Source organism: Gymnogyps californianus, chromosome 5 (assembly GCF_018139145.2).
Source record: "Gymnogyps californianus isolate 813 chromosome 5, ASM1813914v2, whole genome shotgun sequence".
Taxonomy (NCBI): Eukaryota; Metazoa; Chordata; class Aves; order Accipitriformes; family Cathartidae; genus Gymnogyps; species Gymnogyps californianus.
The window spans coordinates 63,585,892-63,606,372 of NC_059475.1; the positions used below are offsets into that span (position 1 = coordinate 63,585,892).

Consider the following 20,481-nt stretch of genomic DNA (forward strand, 5'->3'; position numbering starts at 1 on the left):
TGCAAAATCTCTGTGTAGAGAGAAAGAATTCTGCTGCCATCCACAGGGGATTCTGGTTGCTGAAACAGTCTTTCCGTCAATGTGGAATGTTGTCTACCTCCCATGTCTTTGCCTCAGAACCAATTAGAAGTATTTTTTAAACATGCTCTCCCATCCAAACAGCTTTCCAAATGAATGTATAAACCACACATTTGGATATGCATCGTCTGATCATGAAGTCATCCAAAAGTAAGCACATATCAAGGCTCAGATTTTCTTGTGGTATTCAGTACTAAAAGGCATGAAGCAGCTGAGTATTTTGCATGCAAAAGTAGTGTGCCATATTTGAATATTTATCACGAAATGTCATTATTAGAGCTGTTTTGATCTATGAATAAATGTCGTTATTAGAGCTGTTTTGATCTATGAATATTCAACACGTTTTCCTGTTTGAAGTTGTCAATTAGCATCCTTCTAATGATAATCAGTGCTTTATTCTGGACCTCGACCTATTGTACCGCAGGTAATAAGTGACCTGATCTCTTCTGCTCACAGACAAGGAGACACAATACCAGTCACATTTTTGGAGGCTGTATTTCAGGGTGTCTCTTGTTACTTCGTTGTTTTTAATAAACAAGTGTCACACTGCAAAATGAGGCTTATTTTATAAACATATGCCCAGAATTACAAAAAGATGAATAGATTCTTTTCATAGGCTCACACTCCTAATTCTGTCAACTAAACATAGTGCAAGAAGGCACAAACCAAAAGTAAACTAACACTAATTCTACTTCACAGTTATTGTAGGCAGATTTAATGTATCAAAGAAGATCTCTGTTTAACTTTAGCACTTAGACAGAAGAGCTCCAATGAAACCTCCTTCTGGTGATCACCTTCCTACCGTTAGATTATACTGGCCCTATTGCAGAAATAGCAAAAGGAAACATAAGACTGTGCTTCAGCTTCTCCAGTGCAAAGCTTGGCATCTTTGTTCAGTCTCACCTTCACTGGCAGGTGAAGAAAATAAATCAGACTTTGTACTGAAGCTGCTGAGTTATATATACATATTTCCACCTGCCATCTGCTGGGGGGGGGAAACAGTAATCCCTGGCAGAGAGACATGGGAAACAATAGAGACTACTGGAAGTAACAAGAAATTCATCAGTGCTCATTTGTGGATGTTTAGAGCAACTGCCTATAAGCTGAGATGCACAAATTACCCAGCATGCTGCTGAAAATACTTCAAGTATTCCAGTTTTTGACAGGTAAGCCTTGAATACAGCCAAGTTGGCCCAAACCTCCTCCCTGCACTGGAGGGTAGATAACAGAAAGCACTGTATGACCAGGGGAAATTCTCAACTCAGTACCTTGCAAAGTTTTAGTCTGCTGCAAATGCTGTGCTGGACAGGGAGTAATTAGTATCACTCAAGAGCAAGCTGCTGATCAGTGGCACCAACAGCACTTCATTGGCACCTGCTTGTCATCTGGACACACTGATGTTGGAATATTCATTTATAGCTCATCTGGGAGCGATCCTGGGAAATAATATCAAAACACTAGCATTGCCTTGACTTTTTACCAGTGTTACAGCACAAAATCCACATTCGTTTCTGCTTCACTGATGACGGCTCATTTTACCCCAGCCACAAATCCATGCTGAAAGAAGAAAATCTGATGAACAAGTATTTTAAGCAGTGTATTTCCATTTTCACCTGCAAATGTTCTTCCGTCTCAGGTTCCACAGGCCCCTCATAACTGATCTCGCTAAGCAGGCCTCCAGTCTCTGCTGCCCAGCTGTCCACCCCTCCAAGGAGCTCTTCAATTTTCTCCAGGCTCCCTGGAAGCTCCCTGGTCTTTTCAGCAGCATCTGTGCTCTCTTCACCAAGCTATAAACAAAGAGCAGGGTAAGATATTCATTCCCATCACCAGTTCATGGGTCTCTCCACTGTCCTCCTGCAACACACAGTCACCACTTAGGTTACTTTCCAGCTTTTGCACCCAACAGGGATCGAAGGAGAAATAAACGCCAAACATATTGGTATATAAACCATGTGAGGCTCAGTTCTTCAACCCTGAGAGCAGGTGGGACAGCACAACCTGTGCCCATATGGCCTGCCCCCTCCCCTATAAGCAATAGCCACAGCCACACTACTATGGAGAATAACTCCTGGGCTGCAGCATCCCCCAGGGCTATGCCAGGGAACTGTCCAAGAGAACGACAGCTGGTGTTGGTCAAATCCAGACCAGGGAGTGTGCTAACAGTTTAATGGTACTGGCAGTCACAGGCCAGAGCTCAAGCATTTGCCCTTGGGTTTTTATATATAAAAATAAATACAATATAATATGTATTATAGCCATAATGTCCAAAGCAACACCAGAAAAATAACTCCTGAAGTCCTTAAGCCCTTGTAAGGGTGCAAGAGGCCTCTATCTCTGCTTTCTGAATGTATTTCCTAAAAGCATCTCTTACCAAGCATTTTTCTAGGAAACTCTGGATTTCCCTCACCCTTGGGAACATGCTTCCTTTGATCTTCTTGCATTCTCACTAAGCTCATCTCCTACAAAAATATTGTAACTTTTTGCCACTGTTTAGTGTCACAGCAGTACCTTTAATAAATGTCAATGAAAGGCTCAACTTAGAAAATTAAGAACTCTAATATTCCCAGGCAGAGTGAAAATGTTGTTCTTGTGAAAGCATTCTAGGAAATGTAACTTTAAGCAGGTTGTATAGGAATTTACAGCAGCCCAAAAACCTGTGAACTGGTGTAAAGTTGCACAACCCTAGAAATACCTATGCAGCAACAATTGCTTTCTACTAGCTGAGGCAGAGATTATACAATTTAGCAAAGGCTCAAGCTCTTAACAAATTGATTACTTCCATCTCTAAAACTGAGTAGAGCTTTATTCTGCAATAAGATTTCTTTTTATAAGTGGTTTTAAAATTTCCATTTAAAAAATAGAACATTTTCCATCGTGTCATAAAGAGCATTTAACTGAGTCACAAAAACTTAAGAATGGGATGCCTCTGTGTATGCTCTGTTCCTCCTGTTTTAAAACTGGCAATATTGAGCTGACTGAAAGATTTATTAATCTCTGATTAGCAAGCTGATAAGTCTAGAAAATATGACTTTGAAGGCTGCATGGCAAAAGAGTCATATGAAACCAGTAACTTACAAAGTGTGTCCTCTTGATGAACTTAGCCCATCTCCTGTTCAGTTTCTTCAGTTCTTTGGCAATATTTGATCCAACTTGCTCTTTGCTGACTTCGATGAGATAGTTTCCAGCTTCATTTAAGGAACCATGAACCGAATTCCACTTTGCCAGGATCTCAGCAGGGATCTAGACAAAGGCATTGAAATCATGTAAAGCAGAACCCTGCCAAAAGTTTATTTCCAAAATGAGGAACAGAAACGCAACAACCACCACCACTGTCATGTACAATGCTTTCCCTCCAGGAGGCTTCCAAGTATCTCTCCCTGTCATTACGTTGGAGAACTCCAACCACGTACCTCTTTCGGATGCTCATTTCGTTTTTCTTCCAGCCACGTCTTTAGTAAGTGGATGTTTTCTGTATAATTACTCCAGGAAGACAAGACTTTCTGTAGGGTGGTATTTACATTGGAAATATAGTCTCTGCACATAGAAATCTTTGACTCCACTGTCTTAAAAAGTTTGCTAATTTCTTGAGGATCCCCAGCTAGGACATTAAATAGGGAATATCATTACACATTTGGAAACAAATAGGTTAATTACATAGAAGCAGTATTTTACACAAAACATAAGTGGGAATTAAAACTGGTGACAGCACATCAGTTCAAAATAGAGGTCTTCATATCAGTTTATGTGCACAAACTTACCTAAGTCAGGATTGCTTATGTTTTTGGTTTTCAAATCTTCACAGATGTGAGTAGCAGTTTCTAGTTGCGTTTCAAGTCTCTTTTCTTCAATGAAATTCTGCCCAAAGTGAAAAGTAATTGGCATGGGTCACACTAACCCACATAAAACTAGGTAGGAAATGCAGCTTGGAATACATTTTTTTCAATATGAGCCTATAACCTGCAGGTTAAACGTAAACTGAGCAAAGCCCATCCAGCAACTCATCTGCACCCTTTAGTCTGAAATAGACCTGTTTTTTTTTCTGCTCGTGCAGAGAGTAATTTAAATGGGAATATTAACTCCTGAATGTCATTGCCTGAGTCACAGCCCTGCATGAGTCAGGCCTGTTTATTTCAAAAAGTTAAGGTCCTAGGGCGATATTGAGAAATGGCACCTAGAACAAGTCAGGCAGATTTTAGTCACATAAGTCAAAAAAGTGATGAAAGGTGGGTTTCCCTGCATGCACAGAAATATTGATGTGCCTAGTTCCTGCCACAGATCAAGTAAGATCCAAACTGGGGATTAGAAAGGGTGAGACAGGAAGACATGGGAGCAGAGGAGGAGACTTGTGCTTTGAACATTCACACAGGGCATGAGAGGGTTGATCCTCAGCCCCCCCTCTGCCTGAGCTGCATCTCACCTCAGAGCTCCCCACTCCTACAAATGTCCTATCTAGCAGGCTACAAAACAACCTCTCCTGTGGCCATGACAAACCTGGGCCACCACACCACCACTCAGCCAGGACTGCACATCATGGGACCAGAAGGAGAGCCAGCAACAAACCTTAAACTCCCAGGGAAAGCTCTATATTCTATCAGCTCGAGAAAGACCACGAACCACAACTGTAGAAATAACTTGATAGTACGTATTTATGAAACCAACTGAATCAAGAAACTTAGCACAGATTAACTCTGTACTCCCATCTCACCAGAGGGTAAGGTTAATAATGCTCAGTAAAACTGGTATTTTATACAACCTCTTGTTACCTCCTTCCACAGTTCTGATGCTGGTGAAATTCCCACTAATGTAACTAGGGGTTTGCCAGTCTGAAAAGCTTCTGAAAAACTCTTTAGAAACTCCACTAAGATGGAATTCAGGGGGAGTCCCATTAACTGGAGATGGGGCAAAACTGATGGCATCGCAATTTTCATCTCTCTGCCTCTATTCTTGATGCATCTTTGGCAGTATTTGGGGTAGGGTAATCCATCCCCTCCCACAGGCCTACACATGGCATCATTTTAATAACTTGAGTGCAGAAGCTGAGCTAAGCACAAAATATAACAAAACAAGACAATTCAGATTCACTGCAAAGCGTAAGGAGGTAAGGAAGCTGGAAAAGGAAGAGGCAACAGCAAAAGGCAATATTACCCAGCACTGTGGGTAATGGTTGTTTTTGAAGACAGCAACTACTGAACTACCGCAGAGAGGTTTGAGTTAGGGAAGGGCTGCTACTGCTGGCCCATAAATAGCCTAGAAAGAAAGAAATCTTCCCAATAAAGAACAAAAAAGGGCAAGAAAAAATTAGAAACAGTCACAGCTCGCTCTGTTTCTCCAAACTGAAGAACTCTCGTTCAGAGGAAAATGGGAAGACATGGAGAAAGCTTCTGTGGAAGTCTACCTGTCCTTCTTTGCATAAACACCGGATCTCACAAGTCTACCATGCTTCTACCAACTATCGTAGTACCTTCAGATGAGGTCAGACACAAGCTTGAATCAAAGAGAGGTGTGGAAGAAGAATTATTGTCAGGGTGTGATACATGTATTTTAAACTTACATTCCAATTTTCCAGCAGTGATTCCACAGACTCTTTTGTCCCATATTTCATGTCCCAGATATTTAGTTTTAACATCACCTCACTGGCAATAGCTGAGCACAGTCCATAGTGGTATTCAATATAGGTGCTGGAGTTTGTGAAACAAATATTGCTGAATCTGCAAACAGTGAAATGTTCCAAAAGTTGATTCAAAATCATTGGATATAGAAGGCATTAATGTATAAGGTTTTTAGCCTAAAAACTCAAAATTACATATATGTAAACATTATTTTGTTATGACAGGAGTAAAATTTTAAGTTAACAACAGTTCATTTTTTTTAAGTAGTAACAATTTTGAGTCATTATTGACTGTTCAATTTATGGAAAACCTTAAATGCCCAGAAAAGGGGCATCAGCCATCTGTATGTCAAAGGGTGTCAGGTTACAGACACAATTCACTTGTCATTTTTAAAAATATCCTCCAACAGATATATAGGGTTGCACAACCTGTAGATCTCTGTGCTTTTAAAAGGTGGAAATTAAAACTTAGAGAATCCACACCCCCAGAGAAATTTTTACATTCAAAATATTCATGTTTCCTACCCCTAGTGGGTGTTTCCTATCCACACTAGCAAAGGGCATCTGAAAAGTTCCTGTCAATGAGCTGCACTTTCTACACGTAATTGGGCATTCATTGGACCAATGAGTGAACCTGCCTGCTCCGCATGACAGTCAATCTGTGCTTAGGCAGAAAATGCTCTTTTTCTGCAAGGCATGGATTAATCATGTGCTTTGTTCAGAACAGCAGAGCAAGTCAATAGTAGAGCTAGAATACAACATAGTCAAAGTAGAGGGAATTTGAGGATCACAACCTTCTTTTCATTTCCTCTAACTTTTCAGGCAAGACTAGTGGCATATTCTTCTCATCTTCATTCTTAAATGATTGAAGGGTGTCCAAGTGAGAATCAGAACAATCCATCAAGCCCTGGGGAGGAAACGACATAGTAAGCCATTCATTTTAATTCTAGAGTATTTCACCTGGGAATCTGCAAGTCACCTGCCATTAGGGTGACAGCTATTAAGAACTAGTCAGCACAAGACAATCTTCCAATGTCTTTACTCATTAAAGTGCAATGAAAGTATTTATCTCATCACCTTCTAAAGTGCATATTTAGTGCAGTACTACATGATTTCTGTGACCCCTGTGCTTCTAGTTAAATATAAGGAACATGAATCTACACTACCCATGCTATTAGTTTTTTCCTCACTTTCGCTATCATCTTTAGGACAAAAAAGTGGCATTGTAACAGTTTCAGGATATTAAGTTGTTCTTTGCTACGTGTTAGCAAAGACTAACAGTAAAACCCGTTGAATAAACCTATTAAGTCACACTTGCTTAATACTTCATTTGACTGCTCAATAAATTTCCATCTAACACCATACTGATCGCATATCACGTTAACCCTCTGATGGCCAGTATCACATGATTGGGGAATATTTTACAGCCATGTCTCTCAGCACCAAATTCCCTATGTAAAAATAAAACATAAAATGCATTGCACAGAATATAAGCATATTCATAAGTGGCATATAAAGAAATATGCTAGAAGTTCATTTCTATGTAATAAAACCTGCCACAAAGCATGTTAGTGGAAATGGCTAAATCCTGGGACAGCCCTCAACGCCAAAAACAGTGCACAGATTTTAAACACTTGATTTTGTAACCTTAACACTACTCCAGTCAGATAGTTACGAGCTGAGCCTTAGTGGGTAATTTCCTAGATCTTAAGAGAACGTAAAATTTCCATTATAAGGCACCACCTTGGCAACAAGATCCCTACATGAAACATACTAAAAGGACTGACTAGAGGAAGGAGGGGAAAAAAATTCTCAGCAGATTGTCTTCCCATCAGGAAAAGTGGATTTGACAGAAATTAAGTATCTTGGGTTTCTTCTTCTTAAGGAACTTAATGATTTCATCTACATGTTCAACGGTAAAAAAGAAACCCCTAAACCAACAACATCTCTCTTTGTCTCATTCTTAGAAATGCTTTAACTACTTAGGCTGAACAACAAAAATCATAGATCAAATGGCTCAAGTCTGGCAAAGCTGTTATCAGTTAAAGAGCCATCTCTCGTATCAGGAACTGACTAGCAACAGTACAAAAAAGTGGTGTTATCAAGCCACTCACAAGAACCTCTATTTCCCATTCTTTCAAATTCTCTTTAAGGACATGTCACAAAAACATCCAACTTCCCCCTTGTTCATGAAAAAAAGTACAGCATTATGATGATCAACCAGGCATCAACATAGCTACTCTTGTCAAAGTTTTCAAACTCAAAAGGATGTTTAAACTATTAGCAGTGTAAAGATTTCAAGATCAGAATAAATAACTTGCATGGTACCGAGGTATCAAAATACCTCCCATTGCTTTCGAATGGAATTACAGAGTGATTCAGAAAATACTTATCTGTAAACACACAAACTTTGTGAACTCACTGGAATGTAACCCTGAGCCCAAGTGCTTTTCTGAATAGGTATGCATTAAGCATAGATTTAAAGATAAGGATGCAATTACCCTGCGTTATTACTTAACAGACAAACAAGTTGCAGGAACCACATAAAAAAGAATACCATAATTTACTCATTCAGATAGTACTCAAATTTAATCTCACCCCAGTGAAGTCAGAAACCTTCCTTATAGACCCATGCAGTTATTTAATTAAACTCATCATTGTTCAAAGGTATGTTCAGAAGAGCTTTTCATCTTCAAAAGATAAACATATCCATGCCACTTCCCAAAATGTCAAATAGCAATTCCATAACAAGTGCTTTGCTAGGTCAGACTGAAACAGAATGTTCCTTTGTGATCAGCATACCTTAAATATTACAATTATTTCTCTGAAGACAAACATTGCTTTAAACGGGTCCTGCAAATCAGGCAGATCTTCTGCCTGCAGATGTTCTACCTCCTGAAGCCAAGCCTCAATGCTATCCAGAGGGGAGGGCAACATCTGGTCCAGCTTCGCTTTCCATTCGTTAATCTTAAAAAGGAAAACAAGTGATTAAATTTCTCACTACTATTTTCTTCCCTATCCGCAAGACACTGATGTAAGCTCCATAAGCTGATGCTCTAGACATCCCAGAAAAAACGCAAACACCTGTCACCATTCAGAAAAGGAGCTTCCAGTGAAGTCAGCTGCAAATCAGCTATGTTACCTGAGACCCAGGTTTGCTCCCCAGCCTGTAATCTCTGTAACACTACAAAGAATTTGGCAGTTACTACCTTGGCTGGTGACCATCTCAAGGCCCAGCAACAGGGAAATTTATAGTAAACTAGTTGCAAAATAGAGGGTAAACAGGGATGCTCTGGACAGTTTTCCATCATGAGGCTGACAGGGGAACATCTCTTCCATAAAGAGCAATTACGAGCAAGGCCCAACACATCCCACTTGCGGCAGAGGGAGATGACACAGCCAACCTCATTGCAAAGCACTGACCAACCAGATCTCACTATATCACCATCCGTGCCATGGGAAAGAATATATTAACACACTTTTCCCAGCTGCATCATTATCTGAGCCATAATTATGTCCCAAAAGAACCTTTTAAGCATAAATAGGCCAAAAACTTTGATTAGAAGAGTGCTCAAAGATAATCAGATGCAGGCCATATTTTGCAGACTTCTCACAGTCTGAGGCTCAGAAGGCAGAAGGGTAATGCACAGTCACCTTCCGCCTCCTCTTGGGCACTGTACACCACTCGGTTTGTCTGGACTTCAGGTTGAGGGTCAATACCTCTTTTATCAATCCAAATACAGTATCACCTCCCCACTTTTCCCTGTGCGAGTTCCTGGGGTAGACTTAGGCTTCTTCATCAAACACGCTCACGCTGGTAATGAGGTGAGCTAGAAATGTCTCCGACCTGAGAGATCAGTTTATCCCACTCTTCTCTCATCTGCTGCTGGCCTTCGCTCCACTCAGCTTCACTTCTTTTTGATGACAACACAGGCAGAAAGGGTTTTTTTTCTTGGTTAAATGCCTCCATAAATGACATCATTTCCTAGGGATAAAAAGGAAGAGTCATTCATAGAAGACTTCAGATGGAAGCTCATGTAGCCAAGTACTGCCTTTGAACATATTGGTATGACTTCCATTAACTTCAAAGGGTGTGATGCACGGAAAGGCAAGATAGCAGTAAAGAAGGCATACTTGTCTCCAGGCAGTATTTGGGTCTGAAATTATAGGTGCCATTCAGTAGCAAAATCTGTATTTAATATAATGCCAGTGCAGTCAGGACATGGTTCTCCCCTCCCACCAAAAGAAAGGGAAAATTCCTCCCTTCACAGTCCCCCATGGGCCATTTTATTACAAACTTTGGCTACAATATAAACCAAAGGGAATTTTACTTCAGCACAATCTATAGCCAACATTTCAACTACTCCTCTACAACATTACTTGGGTAAAACCTACTGTTATTATTATCACAGAAATGGTGAAGATAATGCTGTAAAGGGCCTATGTGCTTGAATCTTGTCCAAGTCTTCAACTATGTCAATTAATTAAGACACTACTTTACTCTCTCCAAAAAGCCCCTGCTCTGCTCAGAAACCAAGCAGCATGTATCTTTTTCCTAACAGAAAGAATTTTATCCTACCCTTCACTCAATCATATGAGGGTATTTATCAAATTCTTTGTCAGATTTCCAACTCTTGCTTAAAAGTTTATTTAATGCTTCAGTTTAGGCAATGAAGATGAAAAATACTAAAAATATTCCCAGAAACATAGCTTCTTTTTGCAGAAGCAGTTAAATATGAAATGCAACTTACTTTGCACTTCTGGTAATATGTTTCATTCTCTGTGTCGATCAGCAACTTTGCTAACTTCTTCTCCTGTGCAGCCAACCAGCTCATGGCCTCTCTTACTTTTTCCTGGTAATTAGAGCAGAAAATTTCATTTTTCCATTTTGCAAGCCTTGTTTTTAATTTACATTGTGCCATAAAACAACACACATTGAGCATATGATAAACCCCGTTCAAAGCTATTGAAAAACAAATAATAATTCCTGGCGACTCTAACGAATTTTGGGTCAGGCACTATTATAGAGTAATGCCAAAGTTTTAAACCTGGCACCTGGATATATGAAGGCATCTTAAAAGAAGAGCCTGATGCAGTCCTATTGAAAGGAGAATATCAGTATGGAAATATGTGAATAACCAATTAATACATAAACTCTCATAGGAGAATATAGAGAATAGAAAACTTGGTTTTCCAACCAGTGTGATCTGTGAGTGACAACTTCTGTCCACTTTACATGTGAGCTATTAAATTTAAAGCTGGTTGTTCTGCACATTTGCAAATCTGTCTGCCTCTACCCTGATATTTACATGCAGATTTCAGAGCACACATGAAGACAACCAGGCTTGAAAATGTCCTCTATAATAATTAAATGAAAAAACAAGACAACCTGCATAGCAATTCCACCTGTATCATCAAAAATCTATTACATTGAGTCTTGACTACCAAAAAGGAGCATCAGGAGGTTCAAGCCAATTCAGCCCTGTCAGTAGCTGAATCAGAGGATCTACTATCTAACAGTTACTGAGTCAGGTTATAAAGTGGGCAAAGAAAATACTAATATTCTTGGCATCCATGATGCACATTAATTTAAAAATGCCTCAGTGATAAACAACATGACATACCTGCATGTCTTCTTCAGACTCACACAAATTCCTGGAGTATTGCAAAAATTGAGCCACATAAGTCATGATTGATTTTTCGTCCGGATTCATAATGTCAACATCTACAAGAGCCAACACACCATTTACATAATTATGCAGCCTTCTAGGCCTGATCACATAATTACACACTATATTGCAGTTATTAAAACACATTACCATAAACATGTTTATTTTGCAGCAGCTCAGTTAACATACCATTGACAGAAATTAGTATGTAATGAACATTTTTCTTCCTTGGGAATATTTTAATATAACATGATTAATTAATGAAAAAGTTTCTCCCATGAACGGGAAAGTTTTATATCCTTTCTTCTGCATATTGTTCCTGCATTTGCTGCCAACTCAAAAATCCTACAAATCCTAAGTACAGTTGGTATTATAAAATAAAGAACCTCAGGCCTGAGTGTTACAGTAAAGACCAATGTTCCATTTCAAACTTAAGCACAGTCTTACTTTTTCCTCTATTACAACTCAACACATATAGGATTATATTAATCTCACTCCTGATAACAAAGATAAAAAAAAGCAGATCATTTACCTTCAGGTTCAAGAAGCCGTGGAATATTCAGTTCCTGTTCTGCAATTCTGAAAGCCTCTTTCAGGTTATCTTTATTGCTTCTAGCTTTTGCCTTGTCCAAATCAACTAGACCTGGTCGTAAGGTTTGGATGATGGCTAGAAAAGGCAGTCCGCTTCGCCAGCTTGACTTGAAATCAGTCACATTAATAGAGCCGTGCCTATCCCAAAAATTATTAGAAACAAAATGTTATAGCCTGTTTCCTCAGATGTCCTAAGTACAAATTTAGAAATAGAATATAAATACAGTAAAATGGAATATGAACCAAATCAGAGGAGTTACAGAGAACCTTGCCACTGAACTTCTGCAGAAGCTGGGTCAGGCAACAATACAGCCAGTACTACCAATCGCTACAATTGTATATTTTTATACTATTTTTGCAAAATGACTCAATGCTTTTATCTTATGTTGCATTCTGAAGATAAAGCCTTGCTGATCCAATATCCTTTCTGAACATCACCTTTGGCTCAATATCTATGCATTCTATGGGATGGAAAAACAACAAGCAAAGCACTGAAGATCATGTAGGTATTTGTCTGTAAGGGCACCGAGTATTGGTATCAGCTCTGGCATTTTAGAAAATCCAGACCTTAAAAGTGATCTATTACTGCAGGAAAAATATTTCTTTTTCTGTTATTTAGCTTAGTGCCATTAAAACGTCTTCTATTAAGCGGTGCCTGGACAGTGCTGTGAGGTGCCCAGCTCTGCAAGCCACAGCAAATTCTGGGACAACTTTCCAGAAACAGCTTGTATATTATGAGTACGTTACAGCATGGAAAAGATGTGGGATTTCAGGTGATCAAATTTAGTTACAAAACAATGGGCCAGGACTTACAAGATTTGGTCTTTTACCAAAAACTATAGGATTCACTGGTAACAAAAGCATTCAACGTAATCACAGTTCAGAAAGGATGCTACAAAACAGACAGCAATATTGCTGAAAAACAAGCAAAAGAAAGAGGAAGATTAAATGGACAGAGAGCTGTTTTTCACAGGCCAATCAATCTTGTCCTGATAAAACACAGCTAAAAGGGAAACTTCAGTGCCTAAAAATGTTCTCCCAGCAGAAAGTATCTGATGTGCTCACGAAGGCCTTTATCTCCCACTAACAACATGGAATACTAGTAGGATGTTATTAGAACATAAAGCAACCAAAGAGGTGGAGAGAAAGGGCTGACATTATTGTAAAACATATTTGAAACATCCTGGAGTGAAGCAGTAGCCCTTGAAGAAAATGTAAAGCCTGCTCCTTGCAAGAAATATCTGTATCTGCTCTAGATTGTGCGCTGTGAATACTCCCACTGAAATCAACGGAGCTATCTGTACATCAAGCATAAGGAAAAAACTTGTTAGAATTGGGGACTAGGACCTCTAGGACTAGGGTCCTTCTTGGGGATCATGCAGTGTTTCGACAGAAAAACATGAGATGTGGGAACCCTACAAATCCTACATTTTTCATTTAAAAAAAAAAATTAATTATTGAAACTTTGTTAACCAGTGCCAACCATGAGGATTAAAACTAGCAAATCATGTAAACATTCCACTAGACTTATCACACAGAAGCCTCTAAAAGGGAAAAGCCAAACAACTCAACTTACATTGTGGTTTTTTATTAGTAGGACTAGCTTCACGTTATTATATTTAAAGGACTCATGTCAAAACATTTAGGGCCTGATTGATGCTAAAAGTACTCGTAACAACATCTGAAATCTAAAGGATTTTCTGCTAAGCTATCACTAAGTAATATTAAAAAAACAGGGGAAAATATCACCACATTTAGAGGAAAGCAGTAAATACAACGTGTAACATACTATTTATAAGTCTTGGATGGAACTTACAGTGAACACTGTTCTTTTGCCCACAACAAAAGAGCCTTTGTAGCAGAGATCTTCCACCGTTCCTTAATTTTAGCACTTTTTTTAGCTGATCGGCTTGCCTTTGGAGAGGAGTCAACAGCACTTGAACAATCAAGTGAAGGCTGATTGCAAGTACAAGCAAGTGTCCTGGCAAGTTCTTCAATCTATCAGAGATGATGGGAGAGTTAATCAGGCCTCAGTGAAAAAGTACCAAGACATCAATGGCAGAAAACCACAGAGAATTAGAAAGGACTCAATCACAGCTGCAATAGTAGTTCCCTGCCCCCAAAGATCAGATCAGGTTTTTTTATCTGTTCAACCTGAACTATTTCATGCTGAATTCCCATCTTTAGGTAATTTTTTGGCAGGAAATAGTCACCCAAAGACTTCCATGTTATACTGTGGGTACCAGCAATGGCATCAAGGGACTTTCTCACTCAATGCGCTTTTTCTACTCCTCCTACCAGTGAAAGCAGCCCGTGGCAGCTGTGTTTTCTGCTGTCAACAATGTCATGTACTAAGCATGCTCAGAGTTTGGCTGCTCACTCAGGGTGCAGGAAAACCTACTCAATAGACCTCAGAGATCTACATTTGGTTAGAGAAGCTTGGTTTAGGTAAAAAGATAATGCATAAGCTATGTGCAGCACAAGAATCTTCAGCACCAAAGTAGCTTTACCAAGAAACAGTATTTAACAATACTGTTAAATAACTTTGCTTCTTAGTGCTCTCCTGAGCCCCAGTCACCAGTTCACCCCCAGTGCACCTACATTAAATCACTGCTGGGCTCTTGCTAGAAAACAGTTTGGCTCCACCATCCTCTACAGTCCTGCAACATGATTAAAGCAAGGCCCTGTGCTTTCAAACCTCCCCATAACCTCATGCCATGCAAGATGCATGCTCAGTATCTTTTATAAGAAACATCACTATGACAGCCTTCATGATATTTCAGCCACCTGGTACTGAAAAAAATAATAGCAAGAATTACACATTGTGAGCACAGTCAACACTGAAGAGGGGGACTGCCTCTGAGGGAGATGGATGTGAGCCACTTTGCACTATTTGCTCTATTTGGAGCTTAATCATTACAGGCCTTAGACAACAGGCAAAGTTTAGCCTGTTTTTTAACTGGTTACTTTAAAAACATCTCAGTATCTTTCCTTCCTACCATTTGCAGCTAGATACTGTTCATCAGGCTGCAATGCCATCATTGCATTGGTGAAGCAGCTCAGAGACACAAGAAAGATGCACTGGTGTGTCTCCTCCCTGAGCTGTCACCTCCAGGTGTCAGAAAATAATCTTCTGCTTTGTACTAATTCATCTCATTTGGCAACCACATAGGTCAACACATTTTTGAGCTTTTCCCGTCTACTAAAACTCTCTTACATTGCTGAAATACTTACATGAAAATGAAATATAATTGTCCAAATTAGGCCAAGCACAATGGAAGGTTTTCCTTCAATAATGTCAGCAACATGAATATTTATGAGCTTGAGCTAGGGGGTAAAAAAAAGGATCATTGTTAACAAAGAAAATGTTCCACCAGCTAAACTGGCGTTAGTTGTGAATTTCGAAGTTAATACTCACTGATCTGCTCTTTAAAAATGTCAAAGCATTTTCTATGTTACTTCTGCACTGGAAGGTATTAAATCCTTTTTCCCGTGGCTGTGAAGCAAAAAGAATAGGTTACATCCTCAGTTGTAAAAATTAATTTTATTTTATATTTTGATAAGGGAAGTCCTGCAAAGATTCACAAATTACTATGGATCAACTTATTTCAGTGTGTTTCAGTGTCAGTGGTGCAAGAATAAGTTACTTGCAAATAGCTCTATAACTCCAGAAGAATCATTCATATGGTTACAATTAAGCATATCCAGAAATCTTTGCTGGATTTGACAAAGGATTGAGGTAATATTTTTATTACTCTGTCTTACCAGATGTTGACCTGAAAGCACTTCCAGCAGATCCAAAAGCAAATGTCCTTGCTGTATGTCTGTATACAGGTCTGAGATAACAGAAGGAGGTATATGCTGCAAAATAAATTTCAATGCTTGTCACATCATCTTTCGTCATTTTGAATTCAACATACTACAGAACATCACAGATTACTCTGTTGTTAAAAAAATGTTTAGCATCCTTCATTTTTTCAATAAGTTGAAACATAAATCCTGCATCTAATCAGCCATATCCTGCTTCTTCTAACCCATTATTATGTCTGTCTTTTATTCCTCCTTGCCCTGCCTCTCTGTTTTATAAGGGTTATTTTAGGCCTCATTTTCAAGTATTTATACTTTTCAAGGAGGTATGTGGCAAAAGACCCCAAAACTTTGAAAAAGTGAAAGTTAAGAAAAGCAGTTAATTCATATTTTGACTTCTTAATCAATGTACCCCAAGTACAAATTTGACTACAGAGCTGAATAACTAAACCCTCACTCTTTTCACCCACTTGTGGACAACACAAACCTACCATGAGCTCAGCAGCTTCTGCTCAAGGAGGGACCAAAACAGGATTTTCTTTTTTACCTGAGCAAGTCAGAGCCCCAGCACATGCTGCATGAGCTGCTTTGTGAAAGCTTAAAGAGCACCTACACTACTATGTGGTTTGTCTTAATACTTACCAGTCACTCAGGTCATCCCATTAAACTCACGTTCTTGGATTGCATAATACAATAATACCTACCTAAACACAGTAAAACTAATCATAAATACAGAACCTCATAAAACCTCGAGACGTGTGCCACAATCCAGCACAAGTACGTTTTACCACATCAGCAAGAAAGATACTGTCATCTACTTACAAACTGTCTCCTAGAAATGTCCTTGGACAATCACCAATACAATGCTGTTGCACCTATTAAACAAGTGCTTTCCAGGGGCTACTTTTTCCAGCCAGTGCCTAAAAATCTTATATTAATTTTGTTTATTCCTAAAAACTTTAATCTCCATACAGTACATCCGAATTAAAAAGGCAAAAGGCATGTCTTTCCTAAAGAATCCCCTTCTTACCTTTGCCAATATTGAATTTATCCAGCTAGTGAAGGTTTTCTTCTGTGTAAACTCTCGTTGCACTGGAAAAAAAAAAAAGAAAAAAATGGTTAATGGAAAAAATCATCTGGTTTTATTGCTTTCTCAAAAAGATACATGGCATCCATCTCAAACCTAAGGTCTGTTCTTCCAGACATTAAGTTACTATTTAATATTAGTTTTTCTCAACTCTTATTTTACAGCTGATATTTTCTTGCTTGCAGAGATGATACTGCAAGGACCTCTACAACCATCAAGCACACTTCTACTGGATGCAGCAAAGAGCAACTTGTGAAGCTCAGCAAATGCAAACAGCTGTGTGAACACATCATTCTACATAGCAATAAGTCTAGAATAACTCCATCCATTCCTAAATGTTCCTTGAAAGACTCAGGGCCATCGTAAGTACAAGATCCATCTTGAAATTTGGGAAAAGCCATGCATGGAGTTGGGTGATGAGACCAGAGTGGAGGCTGGGGTTAGGCAATACGTGCAAATCTGTAGGTGAAGCCACACAACGGGATGTCTTGGCTAACCGAAGGGCTAGGGAGAGTTATTAGGCTGTCATTGGGGAATATACCCTCTAACAGCATCCTTTTCAGTGCTGGGCCCTCCCTGGGGTATGCAGACCATTAATCCGGCCAAACAGGGGCACACAGGGTCTTAAAATACGAGGGAGGAAGAAGGAAGTGCTTGAACTCGTGCCCCAGTAAAAAACAGTGAAATGGGACTCAAAGCGTGACCCGGTGGTCACGCGGAGATCCAGCTCTTCACCCAGGTCCTTCAGGCTGGTACACGGTGATAAAATACCAGCAGTTGTGAAGGGAGATAGGAAGTTGGTTAAGCCCATGTTTCAAAAATCAGAATATTTAAACTGTTTCTTGCATGAGAGTAGAGATCAAGAAAGGGGAAAGCCTTTCTCCGTGGCTTGTGGGTAGCAGAAACAAAGAAAAGCATAGTTCCCCCAAAAGGTGAAGCAGAACATGAGCAGCAGAGGCAGACCAGACCAGCTCCCCAGCCCCAGCCCTGGTCACGGCCAGTGGATGACATGACTCCCCAGCCCATGCTCCCTCCCAAAAAAACACCTCATTCACAAGACACACCACCACCAAAACCATACATCCCTGCTGGACGTCGGTATAGAGGTCTGAGGTAACAGCAAGAGGTGTTGGCCCCCGAGATTACGGCCTTCCAGGCCTCACCACTGCACAGGTGCTGCCACCAGCAGCCATCCCAATGGCTCGTGGGAGCAGGCATGAACACAAACTCCTTTTTTTCTCCCTTTCCACATCAGCTTCGACTGCAAGTGTTGGGGTTGGCTTCCCAAGAAACAGGCCAAAAAGCAGTACCACCCCCCCAAGGGGCTTGCCTGGAGCTGCGGAAGGGCAGTCATCCCCTCCTTCTTCCCCATTTGAATAAAGACCCAAAAGGCTGCACTGGTTTTTAATAGCCCAGACATTACAAAGCAGGCCAAATAGACTATTACCTGAGGGAGGGCAAGATTATACAGTTAGGAGAGTTGATGTTTTGGTCACCCAAACCACCATCTTTGGCCTGCACCAGCTGCACAGCTCTCCCACCCCTTCCCTCTGAGGGCTGAGGTGGACGCCAGCCCCTCCATGCATGGCTACGGGCAGCCGCCCCAGGGGTCGGCCTGCAATGCTCCTGCCTCTCATTGCAGGCAGCAGAGAAGCAAAGCCCAAGAGGCAGGAGAGGTGCAAAGCAGAGAGAAAGAGCAAGCTCCTCTCCCCGCTGTGCCGGGTGGCAGGAGGGGCTTTGGGTCATGGCAACACAGAGGCTCAGAGCTCCTGCATATAGGGAGGCAGACGGGCCGCGGGCCCACCGCCCTGCTGGGAGGTGCATGTCCAGCACCACGGCCCCAGCGCAGCTCCCTGAGGAGCAGCGGGTGGTAGGGCAGTGTGCGTGGCCCAGGCCTGGAGGGAGATGGTGGGTAAGGCGGCTGCGGGGGTACTCGCTGCCCACTTCCCAGCTGGGGTAAATCCTCCCACCGCATGGGAGAGGCAGCGGGAGACTCTGACCAAGCCATCAGCTCGCAAGAAGAAACAAATCTGGGAGATAGGGTGGGAGCGGATGATCTCTTCTGCCTCTGAAAACATGCTCTTGTACAAAAGATTAATGTGAAGGCAAGTTTGACATTGTAAGGCAAGTGCAAGACTACTCAGCAATAGATATGTATGTTTTTGTAGGCTGGGCAGGATGAAAGATACCAAAAATATCAAGCCTTTGGGGGGAAAAAAAAAAAAAAATCCTGACTGCTCTGCCCATGAAAAAGAAAATGCCACTCAGAGGAAAATGTCCACACTTTATTATGCTCCAGGAATTTGGCAAACACAAACCCCAGTCCTGGGTGGCTTTTCATCATCCAAGACAGCCTGAAGGGTTTGCTACGCAGAGCTTCATCAGCTTGCGAAGCAGAGCAAGCCGCTTAAGGATAATACAGCCTCCTGCTCCTAACCCCACCATCCAACCCACAGACCTCCTTCTGCTTCACCAGGCGGGTAAGTGGCAAGAAAAACATTCACGCATTACGTGCGTCGAGGGCTGTTTTGCATCCTGTAGCTAACACGTCTTTCAACAGTCCTTCTCTAATCCACAATACTATGATCCTGTTGGAGCATGAAACAGTCCATTTCCCCTGCTTGCTGGATTGTTTTATGCTTCTTTTTAAATATCGCAGAGATCACGATGAACAGTAAGATAAGAGCAGTCTTAAAGACACGGACAAAAATGCAACATAAAAATTCTGGGTTTTTTGGAAAACAGAAAATAAGTGCAAACGTGCCACACAGACCAATCAACATCGCAATGCTCACAAGGAGGACATAAATAGCATGGAGATATTGGCTTCATGTTCGCACAGAACCCAACCACACCCTTTGGTTGAACACCCATGCGGGAGCCGTTCCAATTACCTAACAAGCGATTATTGAGTTGCTGCGCTCAATTTTATCAGGCAGGCAAGGCTGGTATTGCTGGCACTTGAAAAGAGACAGAAAGCAAACATTAACTACTCTGCCTGACGCCAGTGACTCTTCCAGCTGTAGCTCTTGCCAAACACACACTACTGCTACTGATATGGAGAACTTGCTTTTGGGGTTGGTTACAGAAAGATGGTTAGGATGAGGACATTTGGTCTTGTTTTGGTTGAATCTCTCCATATTAATGTGCAGAAGCATTATGCAATGTGGGCCAGATACTGCAAGTGTTGATTCACGTGGGCAGCTCTCATTCAAATGTCTCACCTGGCGAAAGTACAAGGCGGTTATTTCACTGCACATACCTAAGCACACCTTACATCGTCCGCAAGCTACAGCTGCTGCCTAGGGCTGCCTTCCAAGCAGCCGCAGCCTCAGCTGCAATGTGGCTTATTCTCCTACCCAAATAAATAATAATAATAAAAAAAAAATCTCATTGTGAATCAATAACAAAACTCCGTGCCTGCAAATATCTCCCTGGACTGTAGTGCAGCAGTCACTCTGCTTCCATCCAGGCCACACACCACACAGGTCAGTACAGATGTGCTTCTGGCACCGTGGCAGGCAGTTGTATTTCAATTTTCAGGCCGAATGTGTTTTCCCTCCCAGCTCCCCCCCTACTCTACTGCTCAGAGGCGCTAATGATTTAATCAAGCTCTCAAATTCTTATCTCTACCACGTGGT

The 20,481-nt window shown here is 40.9% G+C and overlaps 1 protein-coding gene across 1 annotated transcript in view; it reads right to left on the reverse strand.

Annotated features, from left to right (window-relative positions):
* SYNE2 (spectrin repeat containing nuclear envelope protein 2) overlaps positions 1–20,481 on the reverse strand; it is a 183,772-nt gene that overhangs the window by 156,304 nt on the left and 6,987 nt on the right. Inside the window, exons 2-17 of the mRNA XM_050898321.1 lie at positions 16,784–16,845; positions 15,712–15,807; positions 15,365–15,442; positions 15,181–15,273; positions 13,763–13,944; positions 11,888–12,084; positions 11,311–11,411; positions 10,438–10,539; positions 9,534–9,671; positions 8,489–8,653; positions 6,481–6,593; positions 5,630–5,786; positions 3,837–3,933; positions 3,489–3,676; positions 3,154–3,318; positions 1,692–1,865 (exon numbers count right to left, since the gene is read on the reverse strand). Of these exons, the coding sequence (XP_050754278.1) occupies positions 1,692–1,865; positions 3,154–3,318; positions 3,489–3,676; positions 3,837–3,933; positions 5,630–5,786; positions 6,481–6,593; positions 8,489–8,653; positions 9,534–9,671; positions 10,438–10,539; positions 11,311–11,411; positions 11,888–12,084; positions 13,763–13,944; positions 15,181–15,273; positions 15,365–15,442; positions 15,712–15,807; positions 16,784–16,845 (2,108 nt within the window). The remainder of the gene's footprint in view (positions 1–1,691; positions 1,866–3,153; positions 3,319–3,488; positions 3,677–3,836; positions 3,934–5,629; positions 5,787–6,480; positions 6,594–8,488; positions 8,654–9,533; positions 9,672–10,437; positions 10,540–11,310; positions 11,412–11,887; positions 12,085–13,762; positions 13,945–15,180; positions 15,274–15,364; positions 15,443–15,711; positions 15,808–16,783; positions 16,846–20,481) is intronic.